Source organism: Phocoena sinus, chromosome 3 (assembly GCF_008692025.1).
Source record: "Phocoena sinus isolate mPhoSin1 chromosome 3, mPhoSin1.pri, whole genome shotgun sequence".
NCBI lineage: Eukaryota > Metazoa > Chordata > Mammalia > Artiodactyla > Phocoenidae > Phocoena > Phocoena sinus.
Window position 1 is genome coordinate 70,822,687 of NC_045765.1, and position 22,328 is coordinate 70,845,014.

The 22,328-nt window shown below is 44.6% G+C and overlaps 1 protein-coding gene across 1 annotated transcript in view; it reads right to left on the reverse strand.

Annotated features, from left to right (window-relative positions):
* The window catches only part of PRDM6 (PR/SET domain 6), a 99,707-nt gene extending 77,858 nt beyond the window's left edge, over window positions 1-21,849 (reverse strand). Inside the window, exons 1-3 of the mRNA XM_032627679.1 lie at window positions 21,557-21,849; window positions 20,461-21,064; window positions 11,163-11,470 (exon numbers count right to left, since the gene is read on the reverse strand). Coding sequence (XP_032483570.1) covers window positions 11,163-11,470; window positions 20,461-21,049 — 897 coding nt within the window. The 5' untranslated portion in view covers window positions 21,050-21,064; window positions 21,557-21,849. The remainder of the gene's footprint in view (window positions 1-11,162; window positions 11,471-20,460; window positions 21,065-21,556) is intronic.
* Between the last annotated feature and the right edge of the window lie 479 nt (window positions 21,850-22,328).

The following is a 22,328-nucleotide window of genomic DNA, read 5'->3' on the forward strand; positions in this document are numbered from 1 at the left end:
GACTATTTGTTTAATGGCTTTGCTAAAGCTCTGCTAACTATCCTAGCTTTGGAGCTGATATGTAGCCCATGGAGCACAGATACAACTGTAGGCATCCAGGTTTATGAGGCAGGGTCTAAGCTGGATTGGTTGTCAAATATTTTGACTATCACCCCTGATTAGGTTATCATCAAAGTAAAAACTCCAGATAACATAAGAGATATGGTTAATATTCAATAAATATATATTAGAAAAATATTAGTTTCAGTTTAATTTTTGTTCTCTATGACAAGTTTTGGTATTGGTTTATTTTTTCATTTAAAATTTTCTGTCACTTGGAATCAACACTGACACATTCATAAGTTGTATAATGTACTATTATGTAGGTATTCACTGGTACACACATAGCTGCACACACATTTTTATGGACAGTGGCAAAAGTGCCACTACGTTGATTTGTTGTCATTTAATATTTATTGACAAGTCACGACATGCTGGGCATTGAGATGTTTTTCTATTCAGAATTCAATATCCAGGGTCAAACCTACCTAATGAATTGCTCCTGATTCAAGGCCCATGGTCAAAAGACCTTCAGGTTTAGGGCTGCCTGGTGATTTTACTAAGTGCTTCCTCTTGCATGTTCATATTGCAAGTCAGTTCTCTGTTGTGAGGATTATGAGTGACCATTTCACTTACTGAAATCATGTACCTCTAGGAAATGTTCTTTATGTGTCTAATATTTGTAGTTACCCTGTTGCCCTCCATTAGAAATGTTCTTTTAAAAATTAAAGCCAGCAAAAAAAAAAAAAAAATTAAAGCCAGCAATGATTTTTTGTACATCTATGTTGTATGGTATCCCCTTAATACATAATCCTTTCTTACTTGTAAGCAGTGCTAAATAAATTTGCATTTAAATATTAAGCCTGATTTTATAGTAAGTAATTAAATCCAAACTGTGTATCATGGGCTACCATGTACAATCTTTTGTTTCCACAGACAAATAATGAGATTCTTTATTACTATATGCAAGTCCACTACAGACTTAAAAATTATTATTAAAACCCCAATTGAAAAAGGGAAAATCTCTTTTGTTAAACAAGCATCATAAATATTGTCACTCAAATTTGTGTAATAGTACAATATGGCTCTCTTTTACATATGGAGAAATGAGAGGTACAAAGAAATTAAGTAGTTTCCCTCAAGTCTCACACACAGCTACATAAATCAAGGAGTCTTCTTACTTAGAAAAGCATTTCAAAGAGATTTGATTCTTTTTTGTTAATACCTTGATATATAAAAAGAAACACAAAAATTTTTTCCTTTCTCCCTGAGGACTATTAAAATCTCCCTATAGATCTCAGAAAGGCTCTGGTCTTATTAAAGATGTGCTATAAAACATGAAAATATCAGTAGAAATGCTGCTATAGTATCAGTAGAGTCTGCAGACTGTAAATGAAATTTCCCACCAGGGAAGATACAGAGAGCGGAGGATGGGACTAGACACAAAATCAAAATCTATTCATGGGTGAGCCAAATTTAAACATCTGCAGGAGATCCTATGAAAACAGTGTCATTAGTTGCTGCTTTTAAAATGTGTTTTGCAGTATCAAGGAGATAGCACAAGTATCTTTCAGCAAAACTGTGATTCAATGTATATACAATGCAAATACAAACTGATGTATATTACATTAAATAGTCATCTCTCAAAAGACCATTATAAAAATTGTCAATAATGGTTACCACTGGTTTATACTTTCATACAGTTTAAATTTCTTATGACAAGAATTATTTTTAATAGAAAAGTTCATTTCTACCATTTTAAAGTTTAGCACTTAGATTTTCTACTTTGTAGATTATCCAGGTCAAATTTTAAATTGCAATTAATTGCAATAAATTGAAATTAAGTGTTTTCCTCAGTAGACCAATATTTTTCAGGACTCTCTCTCCCAGGAACTATTTGTGCATTTTGTATATCAAAAATAGATTTTAATATTAGTGTGGGACAAACACAACAGGTTCTAAAAACATTATATTCTAACCTAGAATTTATTTACGGGTTATCTACCATTTGGGAGTTTGCAAGGATATCTAGGAATTTAGTACTGTTACTTTTGCGATAAACATTAATATTCCCACGTGTGCGAACAACACTTGAGGCCCTGGTGCTGTACAAGACACTGAAAACATGACTTGATTACATTTAATTTAATTCCAATTATAAAAAGCACTTAAGAACTTTCTCCTGAATTAGATTACACCGAATGTTCTACAGACACTTCATTATCTGAGGCAGGCTTAATTTAAAATGATCACAGAGAGTGAAAAACACTGTTCATTTTACTAAAATGGGCTTAATCCCATATCATTATTTCACAATTGCATGCTGTAGGTGCTGGTTTATTAAATAAATTTACAAGGGGACCGGCAAAAACACCTATAAAACTGAGTGCTTCGTTCAGAGTTCCCCCGAGACAGATCTAGTCACACGGCTTTTTAAGTCTTAACAGAAACCAGAATACTGTGTAAAAAAAAATTTAAATAAAACTGAAGAGATCATATCAAGACACTGAATTGAAACACTGCCTTTTTTACTCAATTTTTAAGCAGTGAATTTTACAACTAATTAAAAATGAAAATGAACTTCTGACTTACAGTATTAAGTAACAGCAGCCAGATAAGTGCAAAGTGCCCCCAAGCCACAGGACTTCCCAAAACATACATCTTCAATTTAAAACAAAGAACTACCTTGAGATCAAATTATTATATATTCAAATCAGGACAAACTGAACATTTTTTGCCTTCCCAACAGTGTTAAACAATTTTCTAAAGTGTTATTGTTTTACAAGCCACAGTTTGTGTTAGATTTCCAAAAGGGGAAAATTATGATTAAAAACAAAATGATGATTGAAAACAAATGTCTAAAGTTAGTTATTCTGTACTAAGCATAAACTGCACGGCCAGCTTTCACTGGATAGAGCTCTGCAAACACATCTGGCATGCCCATCTCTGATATTTCAGGAAATAAAGACAACTTGTGGTTTGTGGTTAATGATTAAACACCAAGTGAACTTGTGTGCATTCTTATATAGGAAAATCTGCAGCATTTTGAGCATTTCACACTTGTAACAATGTCTTTATTAGGCTTTCCAGAATTAATTGACTTAAATCCAGTGACTCTCTGATGTATCTATTGGGTAATTAGAACTCTAAGGACCAACAAATAAAACACATTATTGACTTTTAGATCTTCAATCAAACAAATATTTACAGATGCAATTTGCAAAAATTATTTCCTTTTAAGTTGGAAACATCTCAAAATCTGTGCTACTGATCTGAAGCATATGGGGATCATCAATACCCTCCCCACAAAGTATGATTAAAATATAAAAACAATGCTCCAACCTTTTTTTTCTTAACATTTTTATTGGAGTATAATTGCTTTACAATGGTGTGTTAGTTTCTGCTTTATAATAAAGTGAATCAGTTATACATACACATATATCCCCGTATCTCTTCCCTCTTGCATCTCCCTCCCTCCCACTCTCCTTATCCCACCCGTCTAGGTGGTCACAAAGCAGCAAGCTGATCTCCCTGTGCTATGCAGCTGCTTCCCACTATCTATCTCTTTTACATTTGGTAGTGTATATATGTCCATATATACACTACCACTCTCTCACTTTGTCCCCGCCTCCCCCTCCCCCTCCCCATGTCCTCAAGTCCATTCTCTAGTAGGTCTGCGTCTTTATTCCCGTCTTGCCCCCAGGTTCTTCATGATCTTTTTTTTTTTTTTAGATTCCATATATATATGTTAGCATACAGTATTTGTTTTTCTTTTTCTGACTTACTTCACACTGTATGACAGACTCTAGGTCCATCCACCTCACTACAAATAACTCAATTTCGTTTCTTTTTATGGCTGAGTAATATTCCTTCGTATATATGTGCCACATCTTCTTTATCCATTCATCTGTCAATGGACACTTAGGTTGCTTCCATGTCCTGGCTATTGTAAATAGAATGCTACAACCTTTAAGAGCAACCCACACCTACCCTCACAGTCTAGGTTAGTCTCCTCTGAAGACAAATGAAACTTCATAATTATAAGCTTATTTGAAATCAGTCTGCCTGACCTTGAGACCAAGAACAGAAGGGGGGTGAGGAATACTGACCTGGTTTAGTGACCAGTAGCTATAGATATCAGAATGTGCTTGTTGTCAATGATCGTTGCTGAAATCTGTCTATACCACACTGGAACAATCAATTTTGTAAATGACTGCAATAATCAAGGAAATTGCCTAATTTATAAATCCTTGCATACAGCATTTTAATGGATTCCTCCATTTTAATGCTGATGCCTTCAGAGTTAAATGAATTGTTGTCCAGGCTGTCATTACACAAAATGATAAAAACATTTGTCTGGTGGGGAAACCTTCAGACCCTCAACCCATAATCAGTCATTAGTGACTTCCATGAAAGTTTCACCCTGCTGAGCCCCAGGAAGAGCAAAAGAACGGGCTTATCTGTCTCTCTGCCTTGGTAGAAAGCCCTGTTACAGTTCTGCAACTTAAACAAATTACCTTTCACTGAACTGTAACGCACTGGATGTGTCTCCCAGTTCGGACAGCCCCATATTTTAATAGTTTTTTTTTTCTCTCTCTCCTGTCTAATGCTAGGGGCATTTTTTACCACCCAACTCAGAATCAGCAGGCTCTGCCGCTCTGAACTCCCAAATCGTGAAGCATATCGACACGATGATGCCGGATGCACCGCAGCAAATGGGTGACATCCCAACCCTTACAGGTAAATCTACAGACTCCACCTGGAAACCCAGACTGCACACTTTGCTCCTTCCCTAAGTCCACCACACAGAGATTGCTCTTCTCAGTTAAAACTTGGCCAATTGATTCCAGCCAATAGTGTGCTGTCAGTACTTTACTTACTGCTCAATCTCACTAACCTGACATTTATGGTGCACTGATTGGCCTCTGTCAGTGGTGCTGGTTGTAAATTCACTTTGAAAAGCTTTGTGTTAACAGCCTTCAACCAGGCTCCAAGAAGAGTACGAACAGGCAGCCTGACAATTGCTCGACCTCCTGCCCTTATTACAGTGAGTAAATCAGGGTTTGAGCCATTAGGCTGGAGCCTGGGGCCTACACAAAAAGGATTGACATGACAAAAGGTCAACCTCTGTCACACATGTGTAACAATTTGGATAATGGAATTCTGTAACTTATCTGAGCGAGGTGGCAAATGCTTACAAGGAAAAGTATACGCTGTTCTGGCTGCTCTGGCTTTTATGCTAAGTAGTTATACCGGAGTCTGTATTTCTTGTGTAAATACACAAGGAATGTCTGAACTCATGAAATTGTGGAGTATATATGATTCTAAAAAAGAAAAAAGGAGAGCAAGGCAGTTTCATAGTGGTCCCATGCACAGCACTTTTTAGAAAAGCCAAACACCAATGTATCACATCCACCCTCTGAGAAAAGAGGATTTTGATACTGTGGACGTGATTCCTCAGCTGAGTAATAGGCAGTTTTCCGTATTCAACCAAAAACGTTTAAAACTCATAATATTATACAACAACTACACGTGGTTTCTGGGTAACAGTAGATTTCCTTGAATAATTAAAACTGCCTTAATTGACAGTGAAATTAAAAGGCTCCCCTGCAGGTTTCTCTGACCCAGTGTTACCAAAATCACATTTTCATCAGATCACTTGCTGCCACGCAGTGATTGGAGACAGCAGATTTCATCTGTCCAGTAACCTCTGCAATTCTGATTTTAATTTCCATACCCTATTTTTAAGGCAGTGTGGAAAAAGGAAAAAAATTATACAATGTAAGAAAATAGGCAGTTATGGACCAGGAAATACTTGTGAATTACTTTCTTCACATGGACAAAATGCTATCAAAAGAAGCAATCTGTAAACAATAGATAAACTGCACTGACCAATGAGAAAAATAGTCCTGCAGATACAGAACACATCATTCTTTATAAAGTACTTGCAACTAAAACACGGTAGTGTCACATGCATATTTGGATTAAACTTCACTAACATGAGAATTTCCAAATGGCTGTTATAATTTTTTTTAAAGCAGAGTCATTTTTGGACTTCGAAAACCAAGGGTGGCATTTGGTACATAAACCAAGAGGACCAGGACTTTAAATGGACCTTTTCAAAGCCAACTTTAAGTACTAAGTTTTGATTTTTAACACAATTCTGGAAACCATTTCAAGAGGCGGCAGATGGTTTTACAGTTTATGTAAAACTACAAAATGCTCACACTCGATCAAATGGGCACCACTATAAAAGATATCTTCAAATCAAATGAGGCAAAGCCAAAGAGATGCACCAGCTGTTACTCTGCATAATTAAAAACATAATAGTAACTGGACTATGGTTTATTTTGAAGGAGACATTACTTTGATTTCATGGAGTTGATATATTCAAAACTAAAATGACAAGCACTCTGCTATATTAAATGATAAATTGCTAAGAAACACAATTTTTACTTCAATATAGCTGTGACAGCCACATAATTCTGTACCCTGGTGTTTTGGTGAATAAGGCCAAAATGAGCCCAGGTCTATAAAGCAAAATATGGAGTATACAGTTACAGCACGATCACTGGAACAATTTTTAAGTGATTTTAATTGAATTTAAAAATGATTTTTATTGAATTTAAAATTATTATTTTCAAGTGATTTTTTTCAACATCTAAATATATACAAATGGGTACAGTACTATAGATGGATTTGGGTCGCTTATGGAAACATACATAATACAGTTAAAATATGAAATCAATTCATTTCCTTCTAGTACCAATTACCTGTGATGGCTTTGAAATATAAACATTTAGCAGCATGTAATGTATTTTTAAAATTGGTTTTCATTAATGTCTTTTGACCTAAGCTAAATAGTAATGATGAAAAATAGGCCATTTGCTTCAAAGTAAAACTCTTATTAAATCTAAAATATTATGGCACAAAATCAAACCACAAAAAGGACCACATTATGTTATACCCCTTGATTTTCTGAAGAAAAATAATGAAGCTTTCTACGTAGTGCAATTGAAAATGAGACACTCAAATTTTACTCAGACAAAGAGAAATTCTGTAAAATTAGTACCTTGACTGTAATCCTAACAAGTTACTGCATTATTTCAATTAACAGAAAAACTTTTCTAGGGTGAAAATAAGTGCAATTTATTTTGTCAATGTTGGTAAAATTTCTTGTCAAATCAGACTTTGAGTTGAAAGGCTTGAGTAATTCTAGGCTATCTTAAACTGTAACTTAATTTTAAATTTCCGTATTTTCTTCCAGTAGAATTTAAAGTATACACCATGTACATTCCTCAGGTCCAGTCGTATTAAATTCTGATGTTAAGCAGAAAGGGGAAACCATGTACGACTAGATTAATTTATCTCAAGGGAAAAGGGGCACATTAATAATTGAGATAATGTTTTCATAAATGTTGGAATCAAATGTGCCTTTTCACTTCTTTATTAGAAAACACATTAGGACAAAATTATCTCACTCTCATCAATAAGACCTAATTGCTGAGAAAGACTATGCTTTCTTTGCAAAACATTCAGAAAGATCTTTCCCGTCATGGCCAAATAGCTAGAAATATATCATGCATCCAAGTCTTGCTGGAATACAGGTATATAAGCAAGGCAAGTGATTGTTTAATCCATCCCGTAACATTTCTGTTTTAAAGTATCTGAACTTATTATTTTTTTGTAAAACACATTAAAATTCTGATTCTAAAAGAAATTGGCCCAAAAGAGGACTAATAATTTGGCTTTTAGCTTGTTAACCTCCTTAAACTACAAATACCCAAAAGAGTCAAAACATAATGAAGGTAGTAGCATGATATTAAACTTTCTTTAAATTGTATTTTTATGAACCAGGATTATACATAAAGAAAATAACTAAAAGATGATAGCACACTTACAAACCAATCAAACAAGCTCTTCGTAAATGATATATGTTAAATATTTAAAAAGTCATTTTTCTACAAAAAACAAAAAGAGCCTTTAATGCTTCAACAAAAGGAGTAACTAAAGTGAATCTGATTGTTTCTGTAATAAGCCTTCATGTGTATAATGAAGTACAACCTTACTAAAAACAATGAACTGTAAACTGAAACAAAAATCCATCATCTACTTGGAAACAGTGACTAGCAATCCATTTATTGTACTGAAATAAAAATAAGTAACCTTGGTAAGATCCATCAGGACCTGAGTATTGAACTCTAAATATAAAGACATTTCTTCACCTGCAAGTGACTTGAAAGAACATGTGAGAAAGAGAAACGATTCCAGTTGACTTTTAAAATGAAATAGTAATGATCGATTGCTTTTAATTTTTTCAAGATCTGCTTTATGTCGATCTGATAGTCTGGAAGATATTTTTAAAAGTATGTTTTCAAAATGGATAATTATTACATGAATCATTAAACAATTATTGCCAAAAGTTTCCTATAGACCTACAGTGTATTCCAATTACTGATTCTTTCTAATATAAAAAATATAATAATTAAAATTTTTCACAATAAAATTTAGATTTGAAAGACTAAAATCTGAGGAACAATCCCACATTTAGAATTTTCTGTTATAAATATAACAATTCAAATGGTCACATTTTATAAAAATAATAAATTATAATGCTTAAAAATTAAAAATAAACTTACACTTCATATCTTAAAAATAATTATACTAGTAAAACTCTGAAACCTATTAAATAAGTATTTTATCTTACACATGGACATTGGCACTAAGTTACCTGACCCTGGTCGGTCACATTTATATGATCTCCCAGGAGTCTGATACATATTACATGGCCTCAGTTTTAATATCCCTTCAATCCCCTAAATGCACGTTATTTGTAACTATTCTTACAGATGATAAAAATAAACAGATTATGTCCTTTTTAGAAGTAGATCATTCAAGCATAAACTCAGCAAGTCTTTTTTTGTAACACAGAACCAAGTCTATGTACCACCCCCCTACACACTCAACTCACATACCCTAAACAGCAGGTAAAACTCACTTTATATCCACCGAAGTATCATCAACAACAACAAACTAATTAAATTTCCCAGTCTCTTTGCTACAACAGAATTTTAACTTCATCAAGTACAAGTAAAGGTGCAGAAAAAAGGCTCCACAGTTTTCAGTATTGCTATACATCATCATATTCTATCTGTAGTGGTCTCCTGCCAACATCCCAATCATTCAAAGCCTTTTAGGAAAACAAAAACCAACAACCACAATAAGCTATGGGATTTTTTTCATATTTGTGGCTTTGTCCCCTGGCACTCTAAAAATAGACAGGCACTAAACCCAAGGCATCAGAGGGCAATGTAATAGTGCTCAGTTTTAACATTTTCAGATAGAACAAATCTGTACCACTAAGCAATTGCTTTACGATTTCCTCAGAAAAGTACTGGCAGATCTTTAACTGTATGGTATAGAGTTCCTAATAATACCACTGGAACAAGAAAAGTGACTGGAATTGTTTTATAAACTTGAAACCACAGTGGAGGTAACAACTAATTAGTCAAAAACAAAAACCAACTAGAAAATATTTCAAAACCAGATGCTTTATTTCCCACATGTCAGTTTTTCCTATCTAAAAGCTCTAAAGTCTAACTTGACTCAATGTATTGACCATTTTCTCCTGCCCCATTTCCCTATATAAAATTTGTTTAAAAAAAAAAAAGGAACTATTTGGTAACATAAATATGCCTCATTTTTCCTCATTCAAGAATTCTATTCTGAAAGATTAAAAATGTATAATTGTTTTCCAGTAATAATTTCACAATAGTTTAGGCGTGAAATGGAACCTGGGAGCCTGGGCACAGTGCAGTGCACCAGTGGATAACTGTAGGGTACACAGTCCAGTGGCCACCATGTGGTCATCTTGGGCTGCTTGGCTATGAGCTCATAGATTTAGTTCCTCCCCTTTAATCAAAGGCAGCTCTGCAGACACAGGCCTTAGTACCCACTGCCAACAGTCATACAAGCATTCTGGAGACCAAGTTATAGTGCTGGCCAGAGTGGGTGCTCAGCAAAATCTGAGTGGATTATTGAATTGCATGAGTTAGTGACTATAAGGCAACTTGCAGTGAAAAATGATCATCTTGCAGGCTACTGAGCCAAGAGTGGGGGGCAAGCTATTGCAAAAATGAGCCATTAATGGAGCCTTAAGGTCCATGCCAACTTGGCCCCTGGCATTTAAAAAAGTTTGTCTTTTGGCAAATCCCACTCCATTATATTGCCTGGCCTGTCAGATGTACATACTGCTTAAGAGTAAGACTTCTGGCACTTTATTTTCATAAATAACTCTCCATGGTGGGAGTATCTAAAATTGTTGTGGGGGAAACCTACATTAAGGGTCTGTCTCTTCCGGAATGGACCTCAATAATCAACCATGAAGATGTGAGGCAAATCTCAGGTTAATAGTTTTCAGATACGTTGCTGACTTTTAAGTAATAGCATCAGGTAAAATTGTACCATTGAAGTACTATCAATTGGGTTATACCAAACTGCCCAGAGTTTTCCTACAGTACCTTGTTGAAGACTGAATAACTGTACTTTGTCAGAGAAGTAGAATTTGTGGTATCTGATTCACAGTATGATTTTGCTTTACTTTGGGCACTTTGAAAGTTGTGAAACATGTTACAGTCTCTCACATTCAGCGTTTACCAAATTGTTTTTATCTGAGAAAATGAACCTGACTCTCCTTCCTCCTGTTTATGCTTATGTTCCTTCTTGCCCAGTGGGCAAAAACAAAAACAACATGTTGGAAGAGCTTAAAATAGGACACAAAATTCACCTAGCTCACATCCCAATGCCCAGCCTCCTCTGTTCTATCTCCTCAGGTGTTTCTCTTTTTCTCAAGATCAAGGGAGACAACAGTCAAATCTATCACAGCTAGAATGGAAGCTTGTTATGGTGATTCCATCTTCAGAAACCTGTAAGCCCTGTCTTCCTGGCTGGGTTGCTGTAGTGCTGGGCCTGGCTCTGCACCTCTTCACTGCAGGTGCTGCAAATACCAGGCATCTGCGTGACCAGAGAAATCGAGCCTCCACTACCCTCTGGGGAACAAGGGCGGCTCTTTGCCGGCCAAAGCTCCAGCTGAGTGGCAAGGTTCTCGGTGGCGGCCCACTTACCTCCCAGAGATGCTGCGTGTTCCTCACGGCGCCGGCCTGCACCTTCTCCGGCGGCAGGAGCACGCCCTGGAAGGGCCCAATCCAGGTGCCCTGCTGGATCCTCTGCGCCGCGCAGATGCCGTAGGCCAGGCCGGGCACGGTGCTGGTGCACAGACACACCTCCCGTGGCAAGTCCCGAAGCCACTCGGGCAGCTCCGGAGGGGGCGCGGCGGCCGCGGCGCTGCTGGTACCCACGAGCCGGCGCAGCGAGTGCAGCGGCCCGTGCATGGGGCACTCGCCGTTGCGGTTGTCTGCGCACATGTCGCAACCTGCCGGAGACACGCGAGAGGGAGGGAGGAAAGGGAGAGGGTTAACCCCGGGTAAACCCCGTGCCAACAGCATCCCCGCCCGGGTGAGCCACCTGCGAGGGAAATGACGCCGGAGGGCGCCGAGGCCACTGGGAGCAGGGGGAGAGGTGACCCGACGCGCTCCCTTGGAATTCGTCGCACCCAAATCCATCTGGCACAGGGTCGAGGCCCCGGGCGCCTCCAAAAGCTTCCCGAGTTGGGTGCGGACGGCGTTGTCGTCTCCAAGGAACCGATGGCTCTCGGCTTTTCTCCCCGGCCTCTGCCCCTTTCTCTCCCTCTTCCCCTCTGCCTCTAGCTCCCTCTGACCCTCTCCCCTGTTCCCTCGGGTTTTCTCTCTCAGTGGTGTTTCAAAGTGTATTTATCGTTGTACCAAGAGAAAAGGCGGTCTCTCGACCAACCTGATATCTCGGAGAGATTCTACCTTGGTCGCCAGGGTATGTCTGGTTTTCCTTTCTTTACAGTTATAGAAGAGACTTTCAAAATCACCACAGCAGATGGGCGACCGGTCCGGCGCTGCACGCCATCCCCACTCCTCGACCCACGCTCCCCTCCCGCGAGAACGTCCACGCAAGTGGGCGGAGCCAGCCTTGGCCCCGCGGAGCCTCAGTTCTAGACCCCGGCCACAGAGGGCGCACTGGCGCTAGGGTCTCTCGAACGCCCCGGAAGCGCCCGCTCCGGGCACTCCGGCCAGGTGGGGATGGGTAGGGAAAGGGGGTGCTGTTCTGTCGGGTTTGGGGTGCCCTGTGCTTGCGTGCAAGCTCTTCCCGGAAGCCCGCCCCCAAAAAAACCAACAGCAAATTTAACGATCAAGATAATGGGTCTTTAATGATGAGGATAAAGGTTCAATGGAGAGGGCCCCAAATCCTGCCCAGACGGTTGAGCCCGAGGCTAAATGCAATTATTTTGCGTTATAAATTGAGAGCTGTAGTAAAGCCTACTCTCTCCTATGTTCCTCAGAGGAGCCGGCGCGCGAGGGGACCCCCACCCTCTGGGGCGGCCGGCCGGGGACCCCCACCCTCTGGGGCGGCCGGCCGTGGACCCCCAGTGTCCCTCGACTCAAACTGGTCAGGAACAGGTCAAGCAGCCGCGGGAAGCAGGCCCGCGGCGACCATGCTGTCTGATCGCAGCGCCCTCCGGGTTATTAATGGGCCTGGCGGAGCCGCCGTGTCTGCGCCCTGGCCTGGCGGACCGGCCTCTGGGAGGCGGCCTCGGCGCCCGCCGGCGAAACCGGCCTCCCTGGCCCAGCTTCCCTGGGGAGCCACGGCGCCCCTGCGCAACAGAGTCCTGTGGCACTGGGCCTGATATCGGGCGAGCCCCGACTGACGGAGATGGCAAGAGCTGGGCACCAGCGGATGCGCCAGCGCTAGGCGGCGGGTCCCCCTCTGGGCTCCTGCGCCCAGCCTTGGTCACAGCTAGTCCTGGTGGGTCGCCCTGGGTGTGCCCTATCCGTGCTTGAACAATTGAAATGCCCAAAGAACTTGTGAAAAGTGAGTCACTGAGGAACCTTCGAGGAACACCTAATCGCAACCCAGCATGGTGTACGATACCATTTTGCCATTCGCTTCACCGCAAACTGAAGGTTGACTAGGTATCCTATTGCAGTGAAGAAGGGCTCCAGCCCACGGCGCCTTCCCCTCCGGCAGCTACTCCTCCACTTCCCCCAAAAGAGCCCAGGGAATGAGAGGACCTTTGACCTCACTCTTGAGGGTGTCCCCAGGCCTCTCAAGTGAAAAGTAGCAACCTGTTTCTGCAGGTAGTGAAGTGGCCATGCCTCCTGGACCTCCATCACACAAAGGACCCCTCTTTCAGCAAGACAAACTAATGTCAAAACTGTGCCAGGCTCTGCTTTTGACCCTAGGGCTAGATGGAAGGAGGCAGTCTCACCGTAAGTCCACTCCTCCAGAATGCAGACACTTCACACACCCTCTCAAGCTTCTGATTGTGAAAACAAAAACCTTAAGATAAAGGGGGGATAGAAGGAAAGACAATAAAAACTCACAATTACCAAGTGCCTACTATGTGCCAGACACCTACCTTCAACCAAACGACCACCGTATTATCTAAATATCACCATTTCCATTTTGTAGATGAGGCAACTGAGGCTTCGTGAGCAATGGAACTTGACCAAGGATCAGAAACTAGAAAGTGGCTGAGAAGGATTCACAATCAGGTCTGCCTGACTCCAAAGCCTCCAAACCTAGAGATCTAAGATTAATGAAAACTAGGAGAATTTTATATCCAAACTCATAACTCAATTAATATAATTGAAATATTTCACTGAAGTCACGATTTGGGGGCTGCAAAACTGTTGTAGCATGATTGAACTAAAGAGATTTCTCTCTTTTTCCCACACTCTTGGGTTTGGGGAGGTTAATGTAAGAGGATGATTTGAAAAGTAAGTAGATAATGTCCACAATTTTGAATTTCAGTGCCTAACTTCAGAAATGAGCTTTCAGCGCCTTAGCAAAACTAGCTTAAAACAAATGACAATAAGCAAAGGCAATATGCCCATAAAAATAAAAATAAATCACCCCAGGGAGTTAACAGACTTTCCCTTTCTGGTTGGCTCAGTGAAACAAAGGGTGAGAAGAAAGAGCATTGGTATTTCCTCCCTAACAGTCCATACCAGAGATTCTGTCAACTTACAAGATCTCCACAACCTGTAACGTCACACCCACTACATCAGCAATAAAATGAGGAAAGGTGCCAACTCCGGCCACCACCCACACAGACAACAAGCACACTCCTGTTATTTGTTATACACGATAGAGTATGGCTAGTCCTTTCTCTAAGAAGTCCTCTAAAGTACTTCTTCAACTTATTAAATTTCATTTGTCTCCATGAAGTATTGAAATATTTAATAGCAGCATTCCGCAGAGTGACAAGCTGAGGCTCTCCCAATATGTAGAACACCTGCAGGGTAGGCAAGGCCAACCCACCATCATTAGTCCATCCAGTATAGGTTTTCTTCATTTATAAACCATTTCATGCTATTTCAAAATACTCTACCTGAAAGGCTATGTCAAAATACATGTTATATCCTAACGTTACTGTTTCTTAATACAAAACTTCTGCCACTGAAAACATGTGGCTTCTGACTTATGTCTCGGAGTCCCAAAGGAGCCTGAGGACGACTAAAACAAGTAACTGATTAGCTGGGGTTGACAAATGTGGCCCAAGTGGACAAACATTCTAGCAGAGTGTTTTCTAGACAGCAAGCCACTAACACCTACATGAAAAGATCTGAGGAAAAAAGTGGGCTAGATGCTTAAACTACACATAAAAAATACGTATGTATTATATACATGATACAGCATTCCAGGCCAAACAATACATAGTACATCTATTTGTATTCATAAAGAAGAGGCAAATAAATGTTCCTATTTTCTCTTAAAATCAGGGTAAGTTTTTTCACAACTTCGTAATTATTATTCATAAAATGTTGTCTACATCTGTGAGAGATATTATATTCCCCAAGCAAGATACTTCGAAATGCCATTTTAGCATTAGGGAATGTAAGAGATCATGGTCTCTTCTCTCTCTTGAATAGATCTGCTAATACTCTTGTTTATGGGTCTCTGAGTAAGAGAAGGAGGTATCATTAAGTTATTGACTAGTTCACCCACTGGCTTCAGAAGGCCAGGCCAAGTGGAGTGAAGACCAGACTCTCACTCTTCCCGCCTTATCCTTCTGTATTGTTCGAATGTTTTTACAAGGGCACGTGCGACTTGTGTAATTGAAAATGGATCTATTTTAAGGTAAAGGGGGCAAAGCAAGCCAGAGTTCTCAGGTATCTCATTTCTCGTTCTAGGAAAGGCGAAATATAAAACGTCTCAGGGCTCTTTTGCCTTCTGGAGAGGTGGGCAGGAGCGCGTGGGCGCAGGCGGAGCGGGGACCCTCGGGACGCGCCTGACGCGCTGGGCCTTCGCTCCCCAAAGCCTCTCCGCCGCTTTCGCCTGCCCTCACGTATCCTCCGGGAAGGCAACCGAGGAGCAGCTGAAAAGCCTGTCTCCCCGCCTGGGCGGCGGTAACCGCCCGGCTATAAATTCTCTGCGACCGCCGCCGAGGTCGCGGCCCTCTGTCCCACAGGCCGAGCCGGGTGGGGGCCGGCGCCCATCGATCGCCGCCCGGTGACGGCGACGCGGCCCCGGGAGTGCCGCCTGCTGGCAGCTCCGCGTGCTTCGTGGCGGGGGCACTGGGCCTTGGGGTCGCCGAGGGCGCTGGCCGACGGGGCCGAGGGCAGGCGGAGCGCTGTGGCTGGGAGTCTCTCGCACCAGAGTTCCACGTCCCCCTCCAGCCCGCACTCCCTGCTTAGCCCTCCCCGCGCCAAGCCACTGGCTGGCTGGGATGGCGGTGGACCGTGCACGGGGTGGGCGCCAGGCCCCCCAGCACTTAAGCTGTATGTTGAAGGCCTTGCCCATTTCCTGCCAGCGGGAAGGGGTCTTCTAGGCTCCCAGGAGCGGGTCTAGGAGCAGGTCTAGAGGCGAGGCAGGCCCGCTAGGGGAACCGATTGTGGTCTTGCCCCCGCGGGGCGGCCCAGCTCCCAGGAACCTTCTGGGAGCCTCTCTCTAGAAGAGTTTAAGGCTTCCCTACGCGCTGGGCTTTCCCTGCTCGGCCTGGCTGCCGGCTTGGCCCTGGGACCAAGAGGGAGAGACAAAAGGGGGAGAGAAAGAAAGAGGGAGGAAATGTGGGTTTTATTTGTCTCCTGATGACTGTATTAATAAATTAAATGGCAGCGCCAGTGTGTGAGGGTGAGAGAATATTGCGCCGAGATAAACCTCGCCGGCCCCTGCCCCTGCGAGGCCGCCATATACATTGCGGAGATGATGAATAGGAGGCGCGAGAGGAGATCGAAGCGGGTCTGGGCTGGCTCCACTCTCTCCTACAAAACTATAGGGCAATTAATTGTGGCTTGTCCCCTCATCCTTCATCTTCTGGTGGCACATATCGATGGAGATTACTGCTGATGAACCGTTTTATCACCTTAAATAAACAGTCACCACCTCTTCTAACCTCAATCTAATATATGGCTCTATGTTCAGTTTCAGGGCGCTAGATAACGAATGATGTAAAATAGCTAAATTATGTGTGTTACGGGATGGGGCTGGGCGTGCGCACAAAAAGAGAGCAAAGAGAAAAAGAAAAAGAGAACAACACAAAAGCCCACACAGTGACGCCGAGCCTCCCTCCCACCGGAGACCAGGTCTGAAATCTAAGTCGCTTGCTGGCCATTGACAGCGGGGAGTAGCGCAGCGACTGTGCCTTGGCGTCAGGAGAATCCCACTGGTGGGTTACTGGACTCGGGAGCTTCCCAAACAGGACCTGCGTTTTCCAACTGGGTGGGAAGAGATTAGGGAGGGTCAGTAAACACTCGCCCTCCTTTCCTCTCTTCCCCTGACCTCTCAACCAAACAAACCCCAGATTTCCTTCTCTCCCCAATATCTCTCCTCAAACCCTTGGAAAGGATGACACCACCAACAGGGGGGCCTCGGGCCCAACTCCAACACCTGCGCACACGCCGGTGCTGTTCCCTGCGCAGCAGGGCTCCCCGAAATACGGAGGAGATAGAGACCTCCAGCTGGGGAAGTTGCGGACTGCCCCGACTCAATTCTCCGCAGAGAGACCCCAGGCGGAATTAGTCCCCTGCTCTCTCCCAGATACGAGGGAGGAATGTCTTAACCAAAAAAAAAAAAGGGGGGGGGGGGGTGGGGGATGAAAAGCTAACTGGCTCGGCCGGCTGTCTCCGAACAAACACAAACGTCCGGCGCTCCCCTTGGCCGCTGCTCAATACCTTCCAAGCGTAGTGACAGGGTCTCAAACAACGCACAGCCCCCGGAACCCGAGAAGAGGCCACCGCAACGGAGCCTGACGGAATCAATGGCTTCAGGCATACCGGCAGCAAATGAGGGCAGTAATACAGGAGGAAGAAAGGTCCCCATCCCCCATTTGCATTACACAAGCTCCACCTGACTTTAGAGATGAAAAAAGAGGCAACTAAGCAAGCATTGAGAGCCTCAGTGGAAAGGGTACTTCAATCATAGAATATAACTTCATACACGGAAGAGCTCACCCGGGCCAGCTGGTATAGTTTCTGCTGGTTTTAAATCTTTTTATGTGTGACAGAGAGCTACAACACCCTTCACTGTGGCATTTGCCATAGGTGGCAATAAAGTTTCAAGGTGAAGGTGATACTGAGTCACAGGTGTTACTGGGTTGCTGATCCCAGGCAAAAAGTTACTCTTCTAAAAGGAGAAGTACGGAGGCCCCTTTCTTCGCCTTGTAAGAAAAAGAGAATACGACTCAATACGTTTTTAAATACAAAGTAATAAAACGAAGCAATGCTGAGTGGTCACTTCACAGAATTCTTTTAGAGGGAAAGGGCAACAGACTAAAAGGAAAACTAGGATGATCTGTGCCTGATAATAGGTGCCTCCCTTCTGCCCGCCTCTCACCCCACCCCCGACCCACATACAACCTGGGAGCGGGGAGAAGCTGTTATTCACCATCTTTCAAGCGATATATCAACTTTCCCTGCCAAGGGAAAAAACAGTTTCGCACTGCTTGCATTTCTGAGTTGTTCTGATCCCCTAGTTAGATTAAACTCAATCGCTTCTCACTTCATCTTTGTAAAACACATCTCATGGTTTCAAATGAATGCCTACTCTTGCCCAGAGAAGTTCCTGGAAGCATGGCAGACCTAGTCTCCCAGCATTACATGGAGAGCTACCTCAGCTTTCTATTTTCTTTCTCAGTTGCCCTTTAATTAGACAGCAATGTGAAGTGTGAAATGTCTCATTAGAGAATGAGACAATTGTCTCATTCTCTAATGAGACAATCTGACTTCCTTTCTCTCCTGTCCTTGCCCCTGCACTTTGCACACTGAAGCAGTCCAGTCGACTCAAAAGGAGATAGCAGAAGATTAACACAACAGGAATAATTTGAATAAATCATAATTCATTTCCTCCAGCCACGAAAAAGGGTAGCTAGACAATAAACTGGTTCAATAGTCACATATTAATTAGGAATCTGTCCCAATTCTTTCTCTGATTAGTCTAGGTTTTTCTCTGGTGAAAATGTATTGAACCTCAAGATTGCACTGTAAATAGCACATGGAGCTCAGTGCACAGCCGGGGCTTTGGGGTGCACTGCTGGTGTCTTTTCCAGCGCTCATTTAATTCAGAAGAAAGACTGCAAGTTTGATGAAGCACTCTCAGTCCACAGTGACTACATTTCACTTAGGGGTAAGAAATACCTTTTATGAAAGCATTTCTTATCTTTTTTATTTTACATTTTTAAAGAACTGTTTTGAAAAAGACAATCAAGAAATTCAGTAGGAGATAAGTATTTTTTGAAATCCATTAAGACAACATAGTTTTATAAAATTTTCTGGAACTCTGAAATATAGGAATTTTCTTAACTGCAGAGCAAATCTGAGTTGAAACCCTCATTTTAAACCAAATACTTTACCCTCAGACTCTAGAAAGGAAAAAAGTAAATACAACTACTCTTTTTACTAATAATAATTATCTCCATTAGAACGATTATCTCCAACCATTATGAAAAGATTAATACACCTCAATCACTAGGGTCATGCTCAGTGTTTTTAATCAAAGAAATACATTTGGGAGTCCTTTAAATAACTACAACCTGTAGTTATTTTGCTTTTACAATGAATTAAGAAGCTCACGGATTAGTAGACATTCTGCAAGAAGGAACTTGTTCAAAATAGAATGATCATATACATTTACAATTAACTTTCCTCATACAGAAGCTAGATGAAGGAATGAGACGAAGAAAGAAGCTGAGCGCTGTTTCAAATCCCATATTGCTTTCAACCTAACTCTTGACCTGCTTTAATGTTCTCTCCTGGGGTCTCTGGAAGTATACTTAGCATTTATCTCAACACATTAAGTGTAAACATAACATAACTTCTGAAATTACCGAACAGAATTGGATATAAAAAATAAATGACACATCCTTGACCTTCATTTAGAGTTTTGGTTCAAAACCTGAAAATGGAACTACACTTGGGATCAAGAGTTTGAAACTGTGAATACAGGAACGGAAGCTAGAAGAAAATTGATGTTAATTTAGGCATTTTGTCATTTATTTCGGGAAAAGAAGAGCAAGCTTCTTATACTAAATTACTGTTACCCTCATTTAAAAAAATACGTTAAGTCAACAAGCGTGGTGGCTACGGACTGTAAACGTTTGCAGGGTGCAGGGTGCACGGAGAATGCGGGATCCGCAGGGAACGACCCTGCCCTGAAGTCGGAAATGTTTTCTCACTAAGCAACTGGCATTCTTTTTCTCTTCCTTCTTCTCTAAAATAAATAGTAAACCTAAGAATAATGCCTGCCTGCAGGGAGAGACTGACCCAGTGTCATCCAAAACTCCTACTCCAGTGAGGCCGGGCCAGCAAGCAGTTCCCGGCCGGTCCCCCGACAACCCCGCGGTCTGAAAATGAGCTGACGCAGTTAACCCCAGAGGTAAGATAGCGAGAAGGAGAAATTAGCTCTGGAATCCACGCTCCCCAGGACCGCTGACAGTCCCTGCCCTGTCCCCTCTAAGGCCAGGCCGGGCCGGTCCCCGGACACTCCCATCGCGCGCCGCTAGTACCCGCCCCGCACGAGGCGAAGTACGCCGCGGGAGGGCTGTGATCTGTACTCTCCGGTCCGCGAGCAACTCGGGTCTTAAAGATTCGGAGCTGGGAAGCAGGGAATGGGAGGAGGGGGAAAAGGTAACCCAGAGATGTCACCCGGCCGTCCCAACCGTTCTCCTTCCTTCTCTAACCCATAAAACTTTGGTTACAGTGGTCTGAGAGGTGCGGGCCCGCGGCCTGGAAAGCCCACAAGCCGGTGTCCCCCTCATTCGACCTGCCTCCCGAACCGGCGCCCGCGCTCGACGGAGCCAGCGCCCCGAAAGAGAGCGCGCGGGCTGCTGCTACGTACGGTTGTTGGGGTCGCTGGTGTGCTGGTTGAGCGGGATGATCTCCATGCGCTGCTGGCCGTACAGGTAATAGTCCAGCTCCTCTGCGCTGCAGCGGAAGCGCGGGGCGCCCCGGACATCCCCGACGCCGCCTCCGCCTCCGCACTTGGAGGGCCCCGGGCCCGAGACGGTGCCGAGGCACAGGTCCTTGGAGGGCAGCGGCTCCGCGGCGACGGCGGCGGCGGCCAGAGGCGCGAACACTGGCAGCTGCGCCACGGGCAGGGCCGAGAGACCGGCCAGCGCGGCGGCGGCGGCGGCGGCGGCCGCCGCGGCGCAGGAGGAGGCAGAGGAGGCCGAGGTGGAGGAGGAAGCCGGAGTGGAGGAGGCGGAGGAGAGCGAGGCGGGCCGCGGGCGCAGGCTGTCCGGCTGGGGCTCAGTGCGCTCCGGGGGGGGCGGCGGCTGGAGAGGCTGCGGTGCGCCCAGGGGACCCGCGGCACCGCCGCCCTTGAGCGGGCCGCCGCCGCTGTGCGGGAAGAGTTGCTGCCAGTGCTGCAGATAAGCTGGGTCCACTTTGAGGAATGCCGAGCCGCCGGGGTCTCCGGGCTTCAGCATGTCCGACGCTTCAAACTGGGGGCAGAGGGCAAAGAAGAGGGTGCGCGTGAGCCGGACTCAGGGCCTGGTGCGAGAGGGGCGGGGAAGACCGCCGCCAAGACACTGGAACGAGAGTTTTGAGTCCCTGGCTCCGCCAGCGGCAACCCAGTTCGGAGGCTCCCTCCTCCCAATTCGGCTGGGGCGCAAAGTTTACTCTGAAGCCGCAGCGCCGCGCGGGGGGAGCTGTATGCACCGTGCCTTGCCTCCCAGCCCGAGGCGCCCAGCGCCCACCCGGCACTGTTGAAGCCCGGAGAGAGGGCGCTTCCCAGCAGAACTCGGCGGCAGGACGCAGCCCCCACCCTCTGCCGCCGCCCGGAGCCGACCCGAACTGGAGTGGCGCAGCGCCTGAGCCGCGCTGGCCTCCGGCGCCAGGAGGCGGGACAGTCTCGCCCCCCGCCCCCAGCGCAGGACCTCCAGCCTCCTATTGCCCGGGTCCAAGACCCTCAGCCCTAGACAAGCCACGCTTACCTGAAAACTCGGAGCCGCCGGCGGGTGCGTGCGTGCGTGCGTCTTGGTGAGTGTGCGGCAGAGTGTGCGCCCCGGCTACGTTACATGCCCCTGGGCAGCGCGGGAGCAGAGCCCTAGAGATCCGCCCGCCCGGGACCCTCCGGGACCGCAAGCCAGGGATGTAGAGGCCTGCGGAGGGCGTGAGAACAGTTACGCTGAACGCGGGAGTGCGGGCGGACCCGGGCGCCGAAGCCGCGGCGGGCTGCTGCGCTCGGCCGCTGCCGCGTCCCGGCTCCTCCGCTCCACGCTCTGGCAGCCTCCCCGCTGGACACGTGGGTTTTACGACAGCACAAAATACAAGTGTGTGTGTGTGTGTGTGTGTGTGTGTGTGTGAGAGAGAGAGAGAGAGAGAGAGGGAGAGGGAGAGAGAAAGAGGGGGGGGAGAGAGAGAGAGAGAGAGGGAGAGGGAGGAAGGGAGGGAGAGAGAGAGAGAGAGAGAGAGAGAGCGCGATGGGGGTGGGGGGTGGGGGGAGGCGGGAGGCAGGCCAGAAGAACGGAGGGGAGGGGAGAGGGGAGAAGGAAGTTCTAACTCGGCTGTATCCACACACAGCTCGTGCGCCTCTCCTGCACAAAAACCTCCTCCTCCCTCCCACCCCCCCACTTTTTTTTTTGGCGTGACGTCTCCCGTTCGCCTGTTGTCTCTTTCTGCCCATGATATGTCTTTTCTAGGTGCCGGCTCACCGCCCTGGTCCTGAAAGCAGTGGAAACGCGGAAACCGGAACGCATCTCGGCA